The sequence below is a fragment of the Penicillium taxi genome, assembly GCF_028828555.1.
Source record: "Penicillium taxi strain IBT 34144 chromosome Unknown utg000004l_segment0_segment0, whole genome shotgun sequence".
NCBI classification, from domain to species: Eukaryota; Fungi; Ascomycota; class Eurotiomycetes; order Eurotiales; family Aspergillaceae; genus Penicillium; species Penicillium taxi.
The window spans coordinates 5,954,101-5,970,279 of NW_026643206.1; the positions used below are offsets into that span (position 1 = coordinate 5,954,101).

Consider the following 16,179-nt stretch of genomic DNA (forward strand, 5'->3'; position numbering starts at 1 on the left):
AATTAAATACTTGAAGAACTAAGATGCTTGAAGGTCTCGGGTTCCCTTAGTAGGTCCCTTCACAGTCTTCTCCTCCGCCTTTGCTATGCTGTAGTTACGGGTAAAACCCGTTGATAGTAGTCACTGTTTTCTGCTTCGATGCCTTGAAGGCATGTTCATGGGTTGGGGTTTTTTGGATGCTTTGATGCCTGGTTCTTGCTTTAAGCTAATCTTAATTGGGATATTTAATGCCTTAGTGCTTGATTTTTGCCTCAAGGAGGGTGCTCAGAGGCGTGCTCAATTCTACTAAGTGAGCAAAAGCAGCGAGATGGTGAGCACTAATACGGAAAGGGGATGCCAAGGACTGGCATAGGAAATCCGGTACTTCGGTACATATGTACCTCGGTACTTGCGTTATTGTCTTTCTTGATTATATAGATGAATGAGGTGGGAGTAAATAAGATTAGATACGTAAGTATACCTAAACCTGACTATGGAGAAATATGTCTTGTTCTGGTTCATTCCCATACATCTAGCTTGACCTACTATCTATATACTCTGACGCTTGTCTCAGGTTCTCAAATCCCCGTTAATTAGGAGGTGATATAGAAATGTCATGGGAATACACAAGAATACAGTGACAAAAGAAAAAATAAATGACACAGGAGCGAGCTCTGGATGATTGCAGAGTTTAGTCTATCATGTCCTGCAAAATCCAGTCCAATGTATTATGCCCTTCATCATATATGGGTGCTTAGATGCCAAGGGTGAACTCAACACCGACATCGATATCGCGGGCCATCTTGACAACCTTGGAGAACTGGACCGACTTCTCAGCAGCGCTCTGGAGGTCCTCGATGGAGAAGATCTTAAGACCGGACTCGTTGATCTGGAAAAGGATTAGTAAAATTCCTCGTTAATTAGAACTAGTGTAAAAGGGAATAACATACCAGCTTGTGAGCCTGCTCCATGTTGGTACCCTGGAGACGGGCAACAATGGGGGTGCGCAGACCCATTTCGTGCACAACGTTGATAAGGCCTTGGGCAATGGCGTCACAGCGGACGATACCACCGAAGATGTTGACGAAGACGGCGGAAACCTTGGGGTCGCTGGTAATCAGCTCGAAAGCGCTCTTGATAGCAGCAGGAGTGGCACCACCACCAACGTCAAGGAAGTTGGCAGGGCTACCACCGTTCAGCTTGATGATATCCATGGTAGCCATGGCAAGACCGGCGCCGTTGACTGTGATGGACATATGTTAGAAATGTAGAAACAGATTTGGAGCATGCGGCGATTTCTTACCGAGGCAACCAATGTCACCGTCCAACTTGATGAAGTTAAGGCCGTACCTAGAATTTGCATGTTAGACTATATAATTCCCAGAATTTCGTTTCAAGATACTGGTAACACATACTCAGCAGCCTTGACCTCATCGGCATCCTCCTGGGCGGTATCGCGCCATGAGAAGACTTCCTTCTGGCGGAACTCGGCGTTGTCGTCAAATCCAAGTTTGGCATCCATGGCCAAGACCTGGTGGTCGGAGGTCTCGGACAGAGGGTTGATCTCAAGCTGAGTGGCGTCTCTCTCCATGAAGACACGGTAGAGGTTCTGGATGGTGGTCTTGGCCTCCTCAATGCACTGCGCGGAGAAGCCAAGATCGGTAGCAATGGTGCGGGCGATTTCGTCAGTGACACCGACGTGGATGTTGATGGGGGTAGTGGTGATGGCATCGGGTGTCTCCTTGGCGACCGTCTCGATGTCCATACCACCTTGCGAGGAGGAAACGATGACGGGGCTCTGGGTAGCACGGTCCATCAGGACGGCGAGGTAGAACTCGCGGCGAGCGAACTTGCGCTCACAAATCAAAACAGAGTCGCATTGACGACCAGCAGCACCGGTCTGCTTGGTTATGAGCTTGTGGCCGATCATCTGCTCGGCGAACATCTTGGCCTCGGTAGGACTGTAGAACCCGGTTAATCCTATCGCGCTCCCTGAAAACGCCATTTCGACTCTTAACTCACGAGTAGATCACACGGACACCGCCCTTAAGACCGTTGTCGAAGGTACCCTTTCCACGACCACCAGCAAGGACCTGGGCCTTGATAACCAAATCATCACCTCCTAATTTCAAGGTCAGTAAAACGCAAAGAAGGGATGGTTAGGATAGATATACCGATAGACTTGGCAATAGCCTCAGCCTCAGCACCGGAGTGAGCGACCTCGCCCCTGGGAACACCAACACCATACTGTATTTTATCAGCAACCCGACTCCGAAGTGTCAAAATTCGAATAGCCTCGGCGCGACCAAAGAGGTTTCAGGAAATGCGGGTTACGTACCGACTTCAAAAGACGTGCGGAAAGGTATTCATGGATAGACAGGTTTCGCTTTTGCTGCTGAGCCAGACGAGACTGAACGGAGGACTCCTAAAGATATTTCATTCAAATTAGCTAAAAATTGTCGACAAGGAGCACGGGCCGGTTAGCAGCAATTGGAATCCTTACAGTTGCAGCACGGAGGGCCGTGGAAATTGGGCGACCACGTGCGAACTTGAACATGATGAAAATGAGAGGGGAGAGGGTTAGGAATTAAAGAGGTACGAGTGAGAGAAGAGATATGGGGGGTTGTTTAGTTGGGGTCGGGGAGACCAGCTTTCGTTTTTTCGGAATCCATCGCGCCCGATGCTGCTGAGTCATGCATCCTCGGGCGCAGTTACGTGAATATAACGGAACCTGGCATTTGGACCGGCAATCCACTTTGATCTTCAATATCACTTCTTGTGCACCACTTACTTCATCAAATCTCATAGATGGTCCTCACTTGCCTACACCCTTGATCTTCCACAGTCCAAACATGTTAGAAATCACCCGATGGAAGAATCCATTCCATGCCCAGCCTCCGACTGCGAGCCAGACCACCCAGCTCCAATTACCTTCCCAGATCCAAGTCTTGCGACCCCGAGCCCATGGAAGCCAGCGCCATGGGGCAGATCCGTATAATACTTGTCTGACGACACTATGAGCGTAGGCCTCATTGTTCATGGCGTTGTGTTGGCTGTGTTTGACTCGCCGAAGGTATTCACTTTCGATAGGCATATACAAGGAGTTTGGTAATAGAGAACGTTCACCCCGTGCAATACGGGATGATACTCCTCCAGTCACCACAGTGGTAACATGCACCCTGTGAAAGTTGGGTCAGCATACTATTCGATGAGTAATTGGAACTTACATACCCGAAGGGAGCCAATTCGACTCGAAGGGTGTCGCTGAACGAGTGTAGTGCCGCTTTGGATGCATTGTATACAGATCCAAATACGTAGGGAATGATCTTTTCAGTCAGTAAAATGTGTTCTGGGCATAACAATTGGAATCATTCAATAAATACCCCGGCTATAGAGCCAATCTGGACAATCGTGCCTTTGGCCTTGATCAGAAGAGGCAAGAATGTCTGGCACATGGTAATAACGGCGAAGAAGTTAGTCTCAAACGTCTGACGTGCCTCAGCCAGTTCGACTTCCATGGCAGGGACCGTGTAGTCTAAAGTGTCAGATTTTTAGCAAGGCCGATATCAAAATACTGTAGGAGACATACTTCGGCCTCTATAGATTCATTAGTCAAGATTCATTAGTCAAGAACGAACATTGGAGACTTGGACGCAAGCTAGAAATCAAAGAACTCACGCATTGTTCACCAGATAGTCTAGACCTTTGTCGCCGAGTCTGGTCTCAGCTTCCGCAAAACATGCCTTGACGCTGTCGAGGTCATCGACGACCAGACTCAAGGTCTCGATACCGAGCTCGGCCAAATCAGTGATGTGAGCAGCATCACGGGCAGTGGCCAACACACGCAGTCCATTCTGATGGAACTCACGCGCAATTGAATTCCCGATACCGCCGGGGGAGCAACTGGCCTTATTAGCAACATATCTCTATCTCTATCTACTGCGTTCTCACCCTGTGATTAGCACGGATTTGCGGGTATCAATGGCAATGACTTCGGTCATAGCTAATGTATTCTTGAAGTATTCTCGGTTTTTCGGAGGAGTGGAAAAGTTCAAAGTAAAACCTTTTATGATTCTAATTAACGTTAACGTGATTCCCAGCCGCGCTCCGCTATCCCGGTTGCTCCGTGACCCTCTTTTAAAATTATCTATGACAACCTCGGTTTATAAACACCCACCATGCCACCAATTCGTTCCTAACGAAGCCAAAAATTGGTTGAATAGGATGGCAGAAATAAATTAGCTCTTCAGGCTTCAAAAAAAAAAAAGGGCGATTATTATCGATCACAGCTGCTGTACGATCATTTTATGTCCCAAGATCAACTCTTATCAATCGAATGAAGGGTGTTGAAAATATAGCTACTGTTGGAATATGGAACAAAGCAGTCATGTGATCAAATTGTTACTTTATAATAGATAGCAAACTAAGAATGAAAACCAGACTTTACAACCACTTCAAGAGGACACAAAGATATCATAGGGGCGTAAAGCGTTACCTGTGATAGGTGTCAGAAGTGGGCGTTAGCCTCATCACCTTTATCGAATAGCTATTCCACACTTGGTACAGGTGTACCGACAGCTACTAAACGACCTTCTGGCCATAAACTTACTCTTTTTAAAGAGAATTCTATAGAGAGATGGCTAATCTCTATGGATAATAAAGGGGCAGCTTCTACCTCTGATTTACTCTCTTCGCTGACCATGATGTGGTTATTGATGAGAGTAGTGGTAAAACGATGTATATATCTGATGGTGAAGCTGCCCAGAAAGTGTCTACCAAAACTGATTTGCGTATAATTAGGCGCCAGCCAACCTGTTCTGGGTGTGGTAAAAAAGGGCATAAGATCAGTCAGTATCAAAATTGTTATTATTTAGTTAAATTTATTATGTTTTGGTTATTAAATATGGGTTTAAAATGTTACATTTTTTTTGAAAATTTGACGGGGTAACGGAGCGGCAAGCACTTCGAGATAACCTCGGCTTGTGACACAATGGAGCCCTAAGCCCTATATTGCTTCTTTAAGACGGAGAACTTCAGATCTGGTCAATCACTTTAACTTGACCAACTAGACCAGTGAGATTAAAGTCTATAGGCTGTCAGCTAAATCCAATGTCTGCCAAGGGTTTCCATGTCTTCCCGTGGTCCTAGAGATCCGCTCTTCGCGACCCACTGGAGGACGAACTATTATATAAAGTATTGAGACTGCAGATTCATCGATTACCACCAACTCCCAATCCTACGCTCTACTATATAGATCTTACATACATCTATTCTACTCTTATGCTTCACAATATACTTATACTAACTACTACACTGTACCAGTTGACTGGTTACCGGTATGGGACCAACTACCGCACTTGGCAACGTGGGTCTAGATGTGCCGATTCCCGAGAAGAAACTAAACTCGACGAATCGCAATTCTCGAATCGAAAACTTCACGACGATCCTGACGTGGTATATTATACTTTGTATACCCTTGGAATGCTTTCTTTTTTCTCTGCAACCCCGTGATGTTAGACGTTTCTTGATCAGATCAAAGTGAATGAACATCAAATCTACTCATTCCTCGGAAAGCACAACATTGAGCTTGTGATCTACGGATCCTAGTTCTCTCTTTATATGGCCAAGATCTGACCACCCAAATTCGTCTCATTGCATATCATATATGATAGGGGCTTGCGATTCGGTGGCCGACTTTCCTTATAAAGGCGCCTCTACTGAGTAGTACAACTCCACTCGTCTTCCAAAGTTTCCCCGAAATTGCTATATATTACTATTATAGTCCCCCGTCTATGTCTGTTTCAATTACTCTGTACATACCTACAAAAGAGGGATAGACAAGCTGCGGGACCACATAGGCAGGAGCACAAGATTGTACATAGCTCTCTACCTTGACCGCTGATTCTCCTATTTGCCCCCACCCCACCATGGCATCTGCGCTTCCGAGGCACATGAGAAGCCCTGGAGAAGATGGTTACCGTACACCGACGATAGAAGACGCAGAGCGAGACCTTCCCATCTTTACTGTGGAGAGTCCCGGAAGTATAACCCAAGAAGTCCATACTTCAGCCCTAGATGCCGCACTGCAAAGAGCTACGTCGCGGGTTACAGCCACAGATTATCATTCCATCAATGAATCTAATAGCACTTCACGACATGATAGCCTAGGTCTTCAGCGAAAAGCTACTGATGCTTCAGCTTCCAGTCTTAGCTGGAAACGGAGAATTCGCCATGTCACTTGGGCATACTTTACTTTGACTATGGCCACTGGTGGTCTGGCAAATGTTTTCTATGAAGGTGAGATTTACACTCATAGAATGTGTAATCTTTCTCTTTACTGACCTGTGAGCTAGTGCCTTATCGTTTTCGTGGACTGGATATGATCGGAACTGTTGTCTTCTTGATCAATATTGCCCTCTACTTTTGCATATGGGGTCTACTTTTTACACGATTCTATTATTACCCCTATACTTTCAAAGCCTCGTTTCTACACCCGACAGAATCCCTGTTCGTTCCAGCTGCAGTGGTCTCTTTCGGCACTATCTTAATCAACATTTCTCAGTACGGGCCACAGAATGCAGGCCCTTGGTTGCTCGAAGCTGTTGAAATCTTATTTTGGATTGATTGCATATTAGCGGTGGGATTCTCGTCTGGAATCTATCTAATCCTGTAAGTAATTCAATGTCATGATGCATGATTTCTCCCGCTAACTCGTTCAGATGGTCGACGCAGACGTTTACAATAGCCCAAATGACTCCTATCTGGATCTTTCCTGCATATCCTATGCTCATAATCGGACCACATGCTGGAATCCTCAGTGCCAAACTAGAGCAGGCGCCTGCTTTACGCGTCATAATTGGAGGACTGACTATCCAGGGTGTCGGATTCCTGGTCTCATTGATGGTCTATTCCGCCTTCATCTATCGACTCATGACACAAAAACTCCCCAAGGAGAACATCCGGCCCGGTATGTTTGTTTCTGTAGGTCCAAGTGGTTTCACCGTCGCTGGACTGGTGAATATGGCCTCTGCGACAAAACAAGCTTTTCCGGCAGACTTCATGGGAAATGGACCCCTCGCTGCTGATATCTTGAGGGTTATGGTTGACTTTGCATGTCTGTGGCTTTGGGGGTAAGTTCTGCCTCCTAAATATGAGATAAATAGCTATCAGACTGATCTAAAATTGAGCAGGTTGGCTATCTTCTGGTTCATCATTGCAAGTGCAGCTCACTGGTCCGCCATCGGTCCGGGTCGAATGGTCTATTCCATGACCTGGTTCTCATTCGTCTTTCCAAATACAGCCTTGATCACTGCTACCTTCGCGATTGGCAAGGCATTTTCTTGCAAGGCTATCGATATCATAGGGTGTGTGGCGGTCTTGCCGCTGCTTCTCATGTATTTCTTTGTTTGTTACATGATGGTGCGTGCCGTCGTCCAGCATCAAATCTTGTGGCCGCAGAAGGGTGAAGATCGGAATGAAGGTGGCTTTGAGATCCAGAGGATGAATCCTGATGCAGAGATTTCTACGGAAATAGCTGAGGTCTAGATATTTTGCATTGCTGATTTGGTGTTAACTTCTTTGTTATCTCATTTTATGATACCCATTTTCAGCTTATAACTATTGGCATTACCAGTCCAACCTTCGAGTAGTCGCATTCTATCCACACATGTCTAATCTCGACATAATTTTCTTTCCATGGATCGAGTTCATCAGATTAGAGTGTTCTGAAAATGGCATGACAGATGATCTTTTGTCAGATCTTCAATATTGCTTCGATCATCTTCTGAAAGTGCACCAGACTATTACAAAACTCCAAAGTTAGCGTGTTCCAGATATGATTGCCAACACAAGGGCACTTACCTCGTTCTTTAGTAGCTCCTGCGCAAGGACGAATGCATTGTCGCGATCCTTCGTAATTTGAACCAGGTCTTTCTCCTTATCCTCTTTAACCTCGTCACCGCTAGGAGTCTCCCCGCGAATAGTCGTCTTGAGAAGCCCCATTACTTCTTCATTTTTTAGACAGTCAGCCACAGCAACACATCCTGCCTTGTTAGTTGCCATGAGAGCCAAGGCAAACCATCCCTCGCTTCGAACAACGGGCCATTGCGTCTGAGTAATCATTTCACCGACTGGGCGAGCAACATCCTCATGCAGGCTGTATAGTCTACCAAGCAGCAAAGCTGCGTGTTCATCTCCATCACGGGCTTTGGGGCTGACAGTCCGGCAAATAGAGGCAACTGTGCGACCAATTTCAGTCTTGATAGGCGCAGAGTCAGTCTTCTCAAAGAGAGACAGCAGAAGAGAGAGGTATGTGCGTTTGTGATCGGGTGAATCTACGTCCCCTGAGAGTGGAGCTAGCAGAAGGGAGATGTTGTCAATGGATGCGATGGTGACCTGGCGCACAATGGATGCAGCTGAAAATTGGACCTGAGGAACTGATTCATAGGTCCACAAGTGGGCGACAGCGGGAATGATACCCGCTTTTGCGAGACTGACACGGTTGTCACCTGCAATGGCTAGGTTCTTCAAGAACCCCAGAGCAGAATGGAGAACCGCGCCACGGGCTTGACCTTTCAGCACGGAAATCAATTCCTCGTGGATCTTCAACTTCCGCACCATCACCTCGCAAACTTCGTCGGATCGAGCTAGATTTCCTAGAATGACGCAGGCACAGATCTGGAGTTGGTCCTCATTGGCCACAATCCAGTTCTTCAGTGTTTGAGCGATGGCAGAGTCGAGAGGGTAGTATTCTGCGAACAATGGCGAGGCAGAAATCTCGGCTAGACCTTGGTTGATCTTGAGGCGGGATTGGGCAAGTGCTTGAGTATCCTCTTTCGAAGATGGATCAATTTTGAAGGAGAAGGATCGCTGTAGAATAGAGAGCATCTTCTCGACCAGGGCATTTGTGACACAAGCAGTCTGGAAACGTTCTTTTTCCAGGTACATGGCTAGACAGCCGACCAAAGTTGAGTAGTGCTCGAAGGTGGTGTCTTCGTTAAGAGCCAGTTCAATGAGTTGCAAGACTATTCCATCAGGAGAATTCTCAACACCTTGCGCTATATCCACATCAGCTTGAATTAGTGACTAGTGAACATGTGTTTCATACCTTGCTCTGAAGCCAACTCGACAAGATCATATGAGAAGCTGAATAAACCACTGCTCTCCTGAATGACGTTATCATTGAGGAGCTTCAATATGATGTATGCCGTCCGGTTTTCAGCCATTTGAGAGTGCGCAGGCTCTGTTCTGTGTCAGTGAATGTAAGAATGTAATAAGCCAGTAGATCTCTTACCATAATCCATACAAATGTTATAGATCACTGGGATCGCTACTTGGATCAAATCTGGGTTCAGAAAATGCCGAACAATAGTGCTGGTGTACTTGCCACTGACAACAATTTCCCGGTTCTCGTCTGAGATATTTTATTAAGATGAAATTCTTTACCAATGTCAAAAAAGCATACCTGTATCAGCACATGAGTTGCCAACCAAGCGCAACGCATGCAGAAGCAGGCTGGAGTCAACCTGCTTTCTCGAAGAAATCACCTCCAAGAAGAAGTTGAGAATTCCAGACTGGCCAAATAGAATGCGCCAAGATGCTTAAATAGATCAGTATGGATCTCAGACTAGACGAAAGGCATGACATACAATCTCGGCTCCCGTTGGCTAAGACCTCAGTTGCCTGATTCAGTAGCTGGGAATTGCATGCCCAAAGCTTCTGGAGAGTGGAATACACGCTCTGTAAAGATTGAACATCTCGACTGCTCGGTTTATCAGTATCTCGTTCCAGGTGAGTAGATCTAGGTCGTACCTGTCGCCTGCTTCGGTCTCAATAGAATTCCTCAAGGTTTGAAACAGTTCTAGTTGTTCTTCCAGCTCAATTTCCACATCTCCTCGATTTGGCAGCGAAGTAGGTAGCTCTGGAAACCCAGAGAGAACCTGCTCCACAGATGGTAGGTCGAGGGGTGTGGTCAGAGTCAGGGACTGGCTAGCAGCCTTGTCCTCAGCCGTATCAGAAGACATGATTTCTGTGAATCTGCAGGATGTAGCAGAGTATTCGCTTTGAATGGTAACAGAGACACAACTGGTGGTTGACCTGAATGGATAGCTCCACAGAGTAATGTCCTTATTTCAGGAGTGTATTTGGAGTATAAAAGAGACTAATCAAGACGTACGAGCCAAGGGTGGCTAGTCTATTGCTTCAATGCTTTATGAGTGGAACTGATGTTGCAATGTTGGCATGAGGTCTTTCGTAGGAATATGGCGAGTCTTTCCATACCCAGGTAGTGATGCAATTGTAGCGTTTGTGGAGATAGGAAGCCATTATCTGCCTGAAGTGAATTAAGGCACTATTTTAAGTGGGACTTCGAGTCTACTTCTGCCACCGCCTTTACTATCAATGCATGTCCAATGCATGACATGTTATCAGTCCGATTTCTTTCAAAATGCATTAATAGCAGCAATTGCATATTATTTACTGTTTATATCGAGATTTAATAAGATGGCTTGAATGTAAAATAACGAGGCAGCGGGCTAAACCGCTATCTTTTACGTACTTTATGTCGGAATCGACAAGACGTCCCTTCTCTTACTTCGAATCCATGGATGTCTTATGAGATGTGGTGATAACTGATTATCGGTACATACCCATGTACCACTCTATCTGAATATCTAATCTCCGTCCTGTTCATCTTCAACTTTTCGATCTCGCGGGCATATATCAGGCTAAGCCTGTTTAGGATGTGGAACCTGATAATACAGGCAGCCAGACATTTAGTTTAGATCCTCATAACGATGCAAGCAATAAGATATAATTTCGATAGAAAATAACGTAAGTGAGACCAGGAACATGGGCTTTAAAAAAATAACTCATTAAAAACAAATTACTATTTCATAACATGGCGTCGAGCTCCTATTATAGTTGAACTAATTGCGTCAAAGGAGATTCCGCCTTCGGGACCAAAGCATCTCCAGCTGGCTTCTCTGCTCCCCTTCTAATCCACCACACCCTTTGTCTCTCCTTAATCAAGCTGCGGTCAATTGGATCTGGAATCTAGACCCTACACCAAATCGAAACCTCTCTCTTTTGTCATCCTCTTACTTCCCTGAAACCATCCTCCTTCTCTTTCATCATGACGCGCGCGCAGCAGACCGTCTCCGTCCTCCTTCTCGTCTCCTCCGTAGGTTCAGAACGCCCGGGGCAACAATATATCCCTTTCGCATATTATAGAACGGAAACCACTCACACAATCTACAGTTCTACCTCGCTCTCTACCTAGGTCTCATTCCCCTGAACGAGACCTTCCAGACTGAAGTTATCCCCGTGGTACGTCGCAAACACCACTCCAAAGTTTCTCTTCGGGAATCCACAGCTAATTCTTCCACTTTTACAATAGTTACCCTTCTGGGCTGTTATTAGCTTCGGATCGTACCTCCTCGGTCGCCTCGGCCTTGCAATCTTCACCTTCAACGACGTCCCCGAGGCTCACGCCGAGCTGCAGAAGGAGATTGAACTGGCCAAGGTGGAACTGCGCCAGGGCAAGGTCGAGGTCGATTAGATGGGAATATAGTTGAGTGGAGTTTTCCATCGCACTTGGTTTACGAAAGCGTATTCAGACAATTCAGACTGGTCGGTACGAAATACTGTGCTGTGCTAAATTTACTTGCTATCAATTATACATTTCTTTTGATACCCTTCAACATACGAATATTCCTCCTCCCCAATACCAAGAAGAGAGAGCTGGAAAGAAACGCTAGAACTTTGTGAAGATTACGACAGTACAACTTTGATCAACGGAGAGGGTTTAAAGAAAAGAACTTTTCTATTCATCAAGGATATCGTAAAATTAAAAAGGACCGGGTCTTTTGCACCAGGAATAGGGTAGTCCAAGCTTTTTATCAAGAGCCTATACTCATTTCCGCTGTATCAAGCGCCGCGCAGAATGGAGGTATAGTTGATTATACAGAGATCGCCTTAGTTTAGAGGGTTTGTCTTGGCCAGAGCATCGTGCTCATCGATATCCCTATGTTATGTCAGTAAATATTCACTATTTCTCGTAGGGTTATCAGCATACTTGGCCTCCCATGGATAACAGATCCACACATCACCGGTGGTGACAGCGGCGTGGTAGCGACCACTGTCCAACATATCAGATGGGAGAACACCCTTCTTGGGCTTGTCCTTGTTCTATTTGCGACAAAGTTAGCATGCCAATCTTGAATTTCTAGTGCTTCGCTTAGTAAACTTACGTGCAGCACGAAGATGTAGAAATTTGTCTTCTCGCCTTCACGACCAAGCTGCTTTTGTGCCTGCTCTACGTCCTTCTCCAGCTCGCGCACGGCATACTCCAGGGTTGTACGGGTGTCATCGACCTCGTCCACGATCAGAATGTTCTTGCCGATCAAGTTGGCCATCTCCAGCGAGCTCAGGTCGAGCCATTGTGTGCGGGTGACCTTGGTACCGGGGACTTCCTCCGCGTCACCACGGCCAAGGTCTTCGTAGAGAGACAGACCGATTGCCTGGATGGGGATGTTGGGGTCACCGGTGCGTTTCAAGAAGGATCTAAAGTGATTCTCGTTAGATCGGGTTGCCTTGCTTCGCGTCGTATAGCAGATCTCAGATTATAGATCACATACCGGAGGATGCGGGCAGGAACGTAGCCACCACCGCCAATCGCGATCATCAGGTTGGGGTGGAACTCCTTCAGGATGCTGTCTGCCGACTGCTGGCACAGCTTGTGCACCTGTATAGATCAAATCAGTATTAATCCCCGACTCTTAATGTTGGAAATGTCAAGGACCATGTGCGTGGTCCTAGATCAACCCTATAGATTGTAGGATGTTATGGTAGATTTCGTACCTGGTTGTAAGTGACATAGACCTTTTCGGGCATTTTGATTGGATGTAACGGGGTTTAGGGTGATGCTACAAGGTAAATTTGTTTTTCTAGTTTAGAGAAGAGGGGGGAGAAAGGCCAAAAGTGCTCGAGCTCGAATTCCCACAGAAATTTTTCGGACCCGTATCTTCAGTCTGCGGGGATGGCCGATGCCCGAACTTATGACAGTCATGTCTGTTTTATACCGTAAACCTAATCGGGATCATATATTATCATAGTTCCAAGGTGCTATTCTATAATACACTTCAAAGTTCAATCAGTTACGGGAGTACCTTCCAACCTTCCAAGACTACAATAGCACAGTGGTTTTTATAAGCCAGTAGGTATCTAGGTAATTAGGTAGGGTAGTGGACGTACATCTAGGAAAGCTATCCACATAGTATTGCAAGTTTTGTAACCTTGGAAAAATACCTATCTAGGTAGATATCACCTAGTTGCATACTGTTTATATGGAAGCCCTAGATCCATGGCCCTTGCTATACCTGACTTGACGGCCATATGGCACCAAATACAGGACTTATCAGTCGGAAACTATGCAAATCCCAGACCGGAACTTCCCGAGGTCAGAACTTCTGTTTCCAACGTTACCTGTGTAGAGGATTTTCTTCCCTATTTCTTGACTTTCCCTTTCCGCCTCAGTGCTCAGTGCTTGCCGCTTTTTTCTCACTGAGTAGAACTGAGCACGCACTGAGTGCCAAGAACAGACCAGTGATCATTATGTAAGCAGACAACCGCAATCAAAAGCATAACTAGTTAACAATTATGCATTTCGTCAATATCTTTATTGAGTGTTGCTCACGTCCATTTATACACGCAGTTACACGGTCAAAACCGACTGCTCTAGACTCCAGCCAAACAAGTACGTCTGTGTCAGTGTGAAGTCGACCACCTCTTCATCCAATATCAGAACACCATCTCTATGAGGGAACTCAAGAAATTGTAGTTCAAGAGAACAGATTAAAGCCGGTACCGACTTTGGTAAATCAATCAACTCTGTGAAGGGCTAAAGCTGATCTTAGATTCAGAACTAGCTAGGCAAAACTTTGTACAAAATCCTCAAAGGAATGTAAAGGAATCGTTGTAGAATAAGTTCTCGAGCCATGTGATGTTTTAACCCGAAAGAGTATCGATCGGTCACCATAATCCATCGCGTTTCATTTCACACGCAGACGAGCTATCAACTTGGTGAAGGAGGCCGCAACTGATTGGCAGTCTGCAATAATTATCTTGAGTAAAAAATACTATTTCTGTTCTGTAGATCTCGTAATAGGAATGCCAACTATGTGATCAACATCTTTTGAGGAGCATAAGGCCTTAAGTAATCCGGATACAGTTCCCACCAGTGGGCACTAGTCCAAATTAGGCTTAATTTGACAATCCCGTCAAACAGCACAAACCGCGACTCCAAAAACATCAAACAAGCCAGCAGACGACATGGTAAATGGATTCTAGCTGTTGACCTGACCAATGACTGACAAAATCCCTTAGTCACAACCGAATTTGGGCGCCGTTGCTACCGCCATATTCTTCACCACAGCCGCGATCGCGTACACGCGCACAGGAACAGTCCAACAATCACTCGAGTCCCTCCCTACAAACACCTCCATCGTCATCGCCCTTTTCTCCTTCGTCGGAGGTGCCCTAGAATCCATCCGCTCTAAATCTCCCACCGCAATAATTCTGGGCCACATCTTCAGCGCCGTCCATGCCGTTAGCTTTACGCGTCTACGCGCGGGTCAGCCCTCTGGTGTCGAGATTGGATTGTTGGGGTCCGCCGCTTTGGCTGTGATTCCAATGCTAGCGGATGGGACCTCTGGTCTAGTTCCGAAGGAACTGGGTTACGTCGGGGTGTATGGCGTAGCGGTTTTTGCAAATGCTTACGGTGGTGTTGGGTTGGCTATGTCTTTGCTTTTTTCGCTAGTACTATTAGCGTTTAGAGATGAGATTAAGCAGATCCGGGACCGAGTGGATCGATCGGTTTAGCAGGTTAGAGAATTAACTATCGATTAATCTACATAGAACCTCTTCAAAATTGAACGTTTGTATATAAAATTCCAACTTGAAACATTTGAAGGTTGATTTCCCGAATTCGGTGCGCGTCATGAATCGCCCACTTTATGAGGATATCTACTCCGTACGTTGTCCCATTTTAACTCTCGCCATCTGAATTACATGTTTTATTTTATTTTAATCTACAAGTCACTGAGGATCATATCTTTAGCCACGGGTAATCTCAAGATGCCATATGACCGCGATGAAGCCATTAGAGAAGTGACCGCATTTTATGAATTCCTCGTTACTACCCATATCCCCGAATGGGTATTGAAGTTGTGGCATGAACTTACGGATGAATGGCTCTCTTTTATGGGAAAGGACCAAATTGTCGGTGATCTGATTCGACATCTACCATATTCAATACAATCGACTATACTACGAATACCTCTCTGTCCTTACCATGAAATACGCTACTACCATTTACCTTTCTCAACATCCCATCTCCTTCACCAATAATACAAACTAATAATACAAACTACAACGATACAAGCCTGATTAATAATAATACAAGAGTGAGTACTCAGACATCGATAGCCTCCGAGTCCATGATGCTTGTCTCTTCCATGCTTCTTGTTTCGTCCTGCGAATCCTCTTCATCATCCCTAGCTTGTTGACTCTCCATGCTTCTTGTTTCGTCCTGCGAATCCTCTTCTTCCATAGCTTGTTGAATCTCCAGGCTTGCGAGTCAGCTCCAGAGCTCAACTTCCATCTGTTCCTCTGGTAGAGGGCCAGAACGGATGACTTGCATCATGTCTCTGCCAGGAGGGAAGTCACTGTCCCAACTAGGCTCCCCGGCGCCTCTCATATTAACCAGGACGGCCTGGCGGATATGCCACCGCAAGAGATTGTCAGATATCCGATTTGGGTTGTTGGGGTCGCGGCAAATCGGTTCCATAATTCGCCTATCAACAGAAAGGGGGCAAGGAATAAGGGTTGTAATTTTGTACCCATCATCATGATTGACGGATACATGAAAATGGTCGAATGAATCGTGAAGCATGGAGCTAATCAAAAATCCGTTTTGGATAGAGTTGATTGAATTTATATGTCTGCCTGTTGCTCCGTTGGTAATCCAGCGATTGAAACCCCATTGGTTCCACAAAGTTTCTTTGGCAAGGGGGAAAATGTGAGCGGCTTCAAACCCGTGCCACACGTTATACTGCCAGGCCGGTACCGGCATGCCAGAAATACAACAAATCTTATCCCGAAGAAGCCACTTTAAGAACATCATGCAATAGAGAGCTAATCACC

General features: G+C 45.8%; 7 protein-coding genes across 7 annotated transcripts; 3 read left to right on the forward strand and 4 right to left on the reverse strand.

Moving 5' to 3' along the window:
• Positions 1–733: 733 nt before the first annotated feature.
• N7495_007110 (uncharacterized protein) lies at positions 734–3,980 on the reverse strand (the record flags this gene model as incomplete). Its single annotated transcript, XM_057209761.1, has 13 exons — positions 734–868; positions 930–1,222; positions 1,283–1,329; positions 1,395–1,940; positions 2,002–2,101; positions 2,154–2,226; positions 2,318–2,404; positions 2,807–3,158; positions 3,211–3,305; positions 3,363–3,514; positions 3,569–3,576; positions 3,658–3,882; positions 3,931–3,980. 13 exons carry the CDS (start codon positions 3,978–3,980, stop codon positions 734–736), a joined length of 2,163 nt encoding a protein of 720 aa, XP_057063535.1.
• Positions 3,981–5,906: 1,926 nt separating this feature from the next.
• Positions 5,907–7,524, forward strand: N7495_007111 (tellurite-resistance/dicarboxylate transporter family protein; the record flags this gene model as incomplete). The annotated part of the gene is made up of 4 exons (XM_057209762.1): positions 5,907–6,276; positions 6,333–6,648; positions 6,699–7,109; positions 7,170–7,524. 4 exons carry the CDS (start codon positions 5,907–5,909, stop codon positions 7,522–7,524), a joined length of 1,452 nt encoding a protein of 483 aa, XP_057063536.1.
• Positions 7,525–7,688: 164 nt separating this feature from the next.
• N7495_007112 (uncharacterized protein) lies at positions 7,689–10,001 on the reverse strand (the record flags this gene model as incomplete). The annotated part of the gene is made up of 7 exons (XM_057209763.1): positions 7,689–7,778; positions 7,840–9,035; positions 9,086–9,220; positions 9,272–9,391; positions 9,443–9,577; positions 9,627–9,739; positions 9,790–10,001. 7 exons carry the CDS (start codon positions 9,999–10,001, stop codon positions 7,689–7,691), a joined length of 2,001 nt encoding a protein of 666 aa, XP_057063537.1.
• Positions 10,002–11,110: 1,109 nt separating this feature from the next.
• Positions 11,111–11,536, forward strand: N7495_007113 (dolichol-phosphate mannosyltransferase subunit 3; the record flags this gene model as incomplete). The annotated part of the gene is made up of 3 exons (XM_057209764.1): positions 11,111–11,158; positions 11,236–11,304; positions 11,375–11,536. The coding sequence occupies 3 exons, from the start codon at positions 11,111–11,113 to the stop codon at positions 11,534–11,536; spliced, it is 279 nt and encodes a 92-aa protein (XP_057063538.1).
• A 416-nt stretch (positions 11,537–11,952) lies between these two features.
• Positions 11,953–12,870, reverse strand: N7495_007114 (xanthine phosphoribosyltransferase; the record flags this gene model as incomplete). Its single annotated transcript, XM_057209765.1, has 5 exons — positions 11,953–12,001; positions 12,053–12,165; positions 12,228–12,573; positions 12,615–12,721; positions 12,838–12,870. 5 exons carry the CDS (start codon positions 12,868–12,870, stop codon positions 11,953–11,955), a joined length of 648 nt encoding a protein of 215 aa, XP_057063539.1.
• Positions 12,871–14,314: 1,444 nt separating this feature from the next.
• N7495_007115 (uncharacterized protein) lies at positions 14,315–14,856 on the forward strand (the record flags this gene model as incomplete). Its single annotated transcript, XM_057209766.1, has 2 exons — positions 14,315–14,327; positions 14,411–14,856. The coding sequence occupies 2 exons, from the start codon at positions 14,315–14,317 to the stop codon at positions 14,854–14,856; spliced, it is 459 nt and encodes a 152-aa protein (XP_057063540.1).
• A 592-nt stretch (positions 14,857–15,448) lies between these two features.
• Positions 15,449–16,108, reverse strand: N7495_007116 (HNH endonuclease signature motif containing protein; the record flags this gene model as incomplete). The annotated part of the gene is made up of 2 exons (XM_057209767.1): positions 15,449–15,598; positions 15,632–16,108. 2 exons carry the CDS (start codon positions 16,106–16,108, stop codon positions 15,449–15,451), a joined length of 627 nt encoding a protein of 208 aa, XP_057063541.1.
• Between the last annotated feature and the right edge of the window lie 71 nt (positions 16,109–16,179).